General features: G+C 39.2%; 1 protein-coding gene across 4 annotated transcripts in view; it reads right to left on the reverse strand.

Annotated features, from left to right (window-relative positions):
• Positions 1-7,276, reverse strand: part of NDUFAF7 (NADH:ubiquinone oxidoreductase complex assembly factor 7) — a 35,190-nt gene that overhangs the window by 27,553 nt on the left and 361 nt on the right. For all 4 annotated transcript variants that reach the window (XR_003907994.1, XR_003907995.1, XR_003907993.1 and 1 more), the window contains exon 2: positions 7,089-7,249. Coding sequence is in view for 1 of the 4 variants with exons in the window: in XM_029937943.1 (XP_029793803.1) it covers positions 7,089-7,249 (161 nt within the window). In the remaining 3 variants the exon portion in view is untranslated. The remainder of the gene's footprint in view (positions 1-7,088; positions 7,250-7,276) is intronic.

The following is a 7,276-nucleotide window of genomic DNA, read 5'->3' on the forward strand; positions in this document are numbered from 1 at the left end:
CACGTGGAGGGGGAGTCAAAATGTAGTGCTTTTAGGATGTGTTCAAATTTGAGCCACCATCAACTTAACATAGATTGCTATACATATAGGATGTTATGTATGAACACAACTGTAATCACAATTCAAAACCTGTAATACACACACACACACACACACACACACACAAAAGAGAAAGGAATCCAAGCATAACATTAAAGAAAGTCATCAAACCATAAGGAAAGAGAGCAAGAGAAAAAGAAAGGAACAGAGAATAACTATGAAAACAAACAGAAAATGATGAACAAAATGGCAGTAAGTATAGATCTATCACTAATTAAGTGCAAGCAGAATGGCTAAAAAAAAGACTGAATGGCTAAAAAAAACTAAGACCTTTCTATATGCTGCTTACAAAAGGTTCACTGCAGACCTAAAGACACATACAGACTGAAGATGAAGAAATCCAAAAGATATTCCCTGCAAATGGAAGGGAAAAAAACATAAGCTGGAATATCAATCCTTTTATGTGACAAAATAGATTTTAAAACAAAGACTGTAGCAAGAGACAAAGGGCACTCCATAATGAAAAAGGGATCAATCCAATTGTAAGTATTTATGTACACAACATAGGAGCATCTAAATACATAAAACAAATATTAACAGACCTAAATGGAAAAACAGTAATATAATAACAGTAAAGGATTTTAACATCCCACTTACATCAATGGATAGATGATCGAGATGTAAAATTAACAAGGAAACAACAGCTCTGAAAAACACATTAGACCAGATGAACCTAACAAATATACACAGAACACACCAGCAAAAAACAGCAGAATGTGCATTCAAGTGCACATGGAACATTCTTCAGGATAGATCGCATATTAAACCAAAAAACAAGTCTCAATAAATTTAAGACTGGAACCAGGGGCGCCTGGGTGGCTCAGTCAGTTAAACATCCGACTTCGGCTCAGGTCAGATCTCACGTTCGTGGGTTCGAGCCCCGCATCAGGCTCTGTGCTGACAGCTAGCTCAGAGCCTGGAGCCTGCTTCCAGTTCTGTGTCTCCTTCTCTCTCTGCCCCTCCCCCTCTCATGCTCTGTCTCTCCTGTATCAAAAATAAATAAAACATTAAACAAAAATTAAAAAAAAAAAAGACTGGAACCAAATCAAGTATCTTTTCCAACCACAACAGTATGAAATTAGAAATCAATTACAAGAAATAACTGGAAAAAACAAACAGATGAAGACTAAAAAAATATGGCACTAAAAAAAAATCAATAGGTCAATAAAGAAATCAAAGAGGACATAAAAAAATACATGGAGAGAAATGAAAATGAAAGTACAATAGTCCAACATCCTTGGGATGCAGGAAGAGCAGTGCTAAGAGGAAAGTTTATAGCAACAGAGGCCTACCTCAAGAAACAAGAAAAATCTCTAACAATCTAAACTTACACCTAGGGGAACCAGAAAAACGAACAAAACGCAAAGTTAATAGAAAGAAGAAATCATGTTTCAGGAAAAATAAATGGAATAAAAGACTAAAGGAGCAATAGAAAAGATCAATGAAATCAAGAGCTGATTCTTTAAAAAGAAGGAAACAAAATTGATAAACATTACGCCAGACTCATCAAGAAAAAAAAAGAGAGAGCGAAGATTCCAATTAATACAATCAGAAATGAACAAGGAGAAATAACAATCAACATCACAGAAATAAAGAATTGTAGGGGTGCCCGGGTGGTTCAGTTGGTTAACCGTCTGACTCTTGATTTCAGCTCAGGTCATGATCTCACAGTTTGTGAGACTGATCTGTGTGTTGAGCTCTGCGCTGACAGCACAGAGCCTACTTGGGATTCTCCCTCTCCCTTGCTCACATGTGTGTGCATGCATGATCTCTAACAAATCAAAAAAAAAAGAATTATAAGAGAACACTATAAAAATTATATGCCAACAAACTGGACAACTTGGAAGAAACAGATAAATTCCTAGAAATACAGAAACTTCCAAAAGTCAATCAGAAAGAAATAAAAATTTGAACAGACTGATTACTAGTAACAAAATTGAACAATCAAAACACTCCAAACAAGCCCAGAAGGAGACTGTGTCACAGGTAATTCTACCAAATATTTAAAGAAAAATTAACACTTATTCTTCTGAAACTATTCCAAAAATATGGAGGAAAATCACCCTTCAAATTCATTCTACAAGCAGAGAATTATTATAATATGCAAACCAGACTAAAACACTAGAAAAAAAGAAAATTACAGGCCAATAACCCTGGAGAACACAGATGAAAAGATCTTCAACAATGTACTAGCAAACTGAATTCAGTAATACATCAAAAGGTCATTCACCAGGATGAAGTGGGATTTATTCCAGGGATGCAAGGGTGATTCAATATTCACAAATCTATCAATGTGATACATCACATTAACACAGGAAGGATAAAAACCATATGATTTTCTCAAGAGATGCAGAAAAAGCATTTGACAAATACATCTGTTAATGACAAAAACTCAACTAAGTTTAGCAGGAACACATATCAGCATAATAAGAGCCGCATATAAAAAAACTCACAGCTAACATCATACTTAATAGTGACAAACTGAAAGCATTTCCTCTAAGATCAGAAATGAGACAAGGATGTCCTTTTGCACTAATTATATTCAACATAGTACTGGGCGTCCATGCTACAGCAATCACACAAGAAATAAAAGCCCTATGGGGCACCTGGGTGGCTCAGTCAGTTGAGTGTCTGGCTTCAGCTCAGGTCATAATCTCACTGTTCATGAGTTCGAGCCCAGCATCAGGTTCTGTGCTGAAAGCTCTAGCTCTGAGCCTAGAGCCTGTCTTCAGATTCTGTGTCTCCCTCTCTCTCTGACCTTCCCCTGCTCACGCTGTCTCTCTCGCTCTCAAAAATAAATAAAACATTTAAAAAAATAAAAAAAATAGGAAGTGACCACATCTGTTAAAAAAGAAAGAAAGAAAGAAAAAGAAATAAAAGCCCTTTAAACTGCTAAGAAGTAAAACTGTCGCTATTTGCAGATGACATGACACTCTATGGAGAAAATCCTAAAGACTCCATCAAAAAAAAACATTAGAACTAAAAATGAATTCAGTAAAGTTGCAGGATACAAAATTAATATATAGATATCTGTTGTGTTTTAATATGCTAATAAGTAGCAGAAAGAGAAATTAAGAAAAGAATCCCATTTACAAATGCATCAAAGAGAATAAAATACCTAGGAATAAATTTAACCAAGGAGGTGAAAAAGCTATAATTAGAACACTGTAAGACACTGATGAAATAGATATTTTTCCAAGGAAGACATTCAGATGCCCAACAGACCCATGAAAAGTATCACATTAGTGATGCTCAACATCACTATCTCCAGGGAAATGCAAACCAAAACCACAAAGAGATAGTACCTTACATCAGTCAGAGTGATTGGTATCAAAAGATAAGAAATAACAAGCACTGGCAAGGAGGTGGAGAAAAGGGAGCCCTCGTGCACTACTCATGGGAATGTAAATAGTGCAGCCACTATGAAAACAGTATGGAAGTCCCTCAAAGATTTAAAAACAGGACTCCCACACAGTCAGTAATTCACCACTGGTTATTTACCCAGAGAAAATGAAAACACCAATTCGAAAAGATATACGCAACCCTATGTTTCCTGCAGCATTATTTACAATAGCCAAAATATGAAAGCAACCTGTGTCCACTGATATAGGAATGATAAAGAAAATATATGTGTGTATATACATATACACATAATATACACATACATATGTATAATATATACACATGTATATATATAAATTTTTAAATTATTAAAAAAACTTTTTTAAATGCGTTTTATTTATTTTTGAGAGACAGACAGCGTGATCAGGGGAGGGTCAGAGAGAGAGGGAGACACAGAACCGGAAGCAGACTCTAGGCTCTGAGCTAGCTGTCAACACAGAGCCTGACGCGGGGCTCGAACCCACAAACTGTGAGATCATGACCTGAGCCGAAGCCAGACGCTCAACCGATTGAGCCACCCAGGAACCCCTTTTTTATTATTTTTGAGAGAGAGAGAGACAGAAGCAGGGGATGGGCAGAGAGAGAGAACGGGAGACATAGAATTGGAAGCAGGCTCCAGGTCTGAGCTGTCAGCACAGAGCCCACACAAGGCTCAAACTCACAGAACGGGATATCATGACCTGATCTAAAGTTGGACACTTAACCAACTGAGCCACTCAGGCACCCGATGTGTGTGTGTGTGTGTGTGTGTGTGTGTGTGTGTGTGTATACACACGTATATATATGTACTAGCCATAAATAAAAAATAAAATCTTAAAATTTATGAGAACATGGATGGCCCTAAATGTAATTATGCTAAGTGAAATAAGTCAGATTGAAAAAAAAAATACCATATGATTTCAGTTACATGTGGAACCTAAAAAAACAAACAAAATCAGACTCTTAAATATAGAGAACTTGTAGTTATATGTGGGGGGGCAGGGCAAAACAGGTGAAGGGGATTAAGAAACTTCCAGTTACAAAATAAATAAGTCACAGAGATGAAGAGCACAGCATAGGATAGTCAATTATATTGTAATGACACCAAATGGTGGCAGATGGTGACAACACTTCTGGTGAGCACTGAGTAATGTACAGAATTCTCAGATCATTATGTTGCACATCTAAAGCTAATATAACATTGTCAACTATACTTCAATAATTTTTTTGAAATGAGAAAAATAGTTGTAGTATAATTATACATACACACAATGGAATGTTATTCAGGCATAAAAAAGGAAATTTACCATTTGCGACAACATGGATGGACCTTAAAGGTATTGTGCTAAGTGAAATAAGTCAAAGAGACAAAGACAAAGACTGTATGATCTCACTTTATATGTGGAATCTTTAAAAACAAACTCATAGAAAAAGAGATCAGACTTTTGGTTAGCATGGGTGGAGGGTGGGGGAAGGGAGAATTGGACGAAGGTGGGCAAAAGGTACAAACCTCCAGTTATATAATAACTAGTAGGGATGTGATATACAACATGGTGACTACAGCGAACACCGCTGTATGATCCATAGAAAAGAGAGTAAATCCTATGAGTTCTCATCACAAGAAAAAAATTTTTTTCCCTTTTGCTTTCTTTTCTTCTTAATGTACCTACATCAGAAGATGAATGTTAACTGAATTCACAGCGGTAATGTCACAATATGTGCAAATCAACCAACCGTGCTGTATGCCTGAAGCTAATACAGTGATGTATGTCACTTATTTCTCAATAAAATGGGGGGAAAAAAGAAGCTAATGCAAACAGTGTAATTTTTACTCCTATCCAAGTTCAGAGCCCTCTGGCTTCTATTCAAGGGTCCCTAGGTTACAAATCTCTACTTTCAAATGGTAGCTACACTTTAGTAAGCATAGTATGAGGTACAGTTGTCAAAATCACCATGTCATACACCTGAAACTACTGTGACACTGTATCAACTATGCTCCAATTAAAAAACAAGTTTAACAAGTTTTTAAATAAAAATTAAAGCTGATTTTTAAAAAAGCCTCTACTCTAAATTTGAGAGTTACCTCAAGGCTTAATCCTGGGTAACTTTCAGTTCTCTAAATATATTCTTCCAGATTCCTTGGATTTTAATACTATATGCTGGTGAATATCCCATCTTTCTCAAGAACCCCAGAGCCTTACAGCCAACTGCTCACTTACTGTCTCCACCTGGATGTCATCACCAATACACATCAAATGCACCTCCTCATGTTTTCCCCTTACACTAACACAAAAATCTAAATTCCATGAAAGCCTTGAATGAACTGGCTCCTCTCGCAAATTCATCTACTTTCCTCACCATCACCTGCCACCCCCAGTCACCGCCCACCAGCCATCCTGGTGCCTTTCTCTTCTCTGTGTATGCCAAGGCATTTCCCAGCTCAAAAACTTTGTCATTCCCCTTCCTCTCCCAGGAACTCACTCCCAGTTCTTTGCCAGGCGGCCCATGGGCTCAACCATCAGGCCCGGCCACCTACCTGCCAAGGGAACTTTTACAACCCCTGCTCCCACTGCACTACTTACTTTCAAGCCCATCCACCTGTTGGGCAGTTCCCCCCTCCCTTCCCTTCAGAAGCATTTGCAACAATTTACAATTACCTTGTTTCCCTGTTTAAAGATCATTTCCTCACTAGAGCATAAGTACCATGTTCCACTGTAGCATCCCTAGTGCCCGAGATAGTGCCTGGACCTTTTGGAGGCTGAATAAACGATGACCGGACGTTTGCTCTGAAGTTTCCCCCAATGTGAACTGTTGGTATGTGGTATCACGGAGTACAGGTATGAAACGATCCCAGCTTTAAATAAACATGTGGACCCTGGATCACATCCAACAGCAACACGCCAAACCAACCCCAGAAGTCCATATTTCATATTTCAACCCACTAAAAGGTAAAACGTCTAAAACGAAAGGACCACCAAGTGGCTTTGTTGAGCAGACAAGGAAATCCAGGACAGAAAGCAGGGGCAGTGCTTAATCCTCAAAGGCTAAAGACCTAGACTTTCCATTCCCAAGAAGAAAACCCAGAGTATGTTTCCAAGGCCTGCTAAGGCCATCCCAACACAGACAACGTTCCAGGCACTAAATTCGTAATTCCAGATGCCTATTGTAGATTTCCCCTTGAGTCCCGTCCGCACTTCAGATGCATGTATCAGATTGAATTCTGTCTTTGCCCTCCCTCTTAAAGAGGCCGCTGCTCTTCCTCCTACTTCATTCCCTTCTCCAAGAGAAATGACACCACTACCATCAATCAGCCCAGGTACGAAAGACATCCTGCCCTCATTTCCTAAAAGTCATTCAATAGGTTACACCGACCTCCTGAACAGCTTTGGAATTCGTTCTCCCTTCACGGCGCTGCCACTGACTTGATCCATCCCTAACCACCTGACACTAATTCTCCATCTCCAAGTCTTCCAGAGCGGCTTTTCCCCTGGAGAAGGCGCCACCACTGCCTGGGCCGAGGACCCTGGGGCTTCCCTGTGCACACCCCTCCTGGCTCACACCTCAAAGCCGCTAGAGCGGGTCTGGCGTTCAGGCTCCCCGACCCGTACCTTGGCGGGGTTGGTCAAGACCTCCTTCATGTACTCAGCCACAGTGATGGGGCCAGTTGCTTTGATTTTGTATATAAGATGCCGCAGCATTGGTGTCACCTGGTTTTCTACTGGCTCTCTCCCGGAGCTGAAGTATTTCCCTCTCCAAAAACAGGGCATGACTGCGAAGAACAGTTAAAAGGGAGCAT

This window comes from Suricata suricatta, chromosome 4 (assembly GCF_006229205.1).
Source record: "Suricata suricatta isolate VVHF042 chromosome 4, meerkat_22Aug2017_6uvM2_HiC, whole genome shotgun sequence".
Lineage (NCBI taxonomy): Eukaryota > Metazoa > Chordata > Mammalia > Carnivora > Herpestidae > Suricata > Suricata suricatta.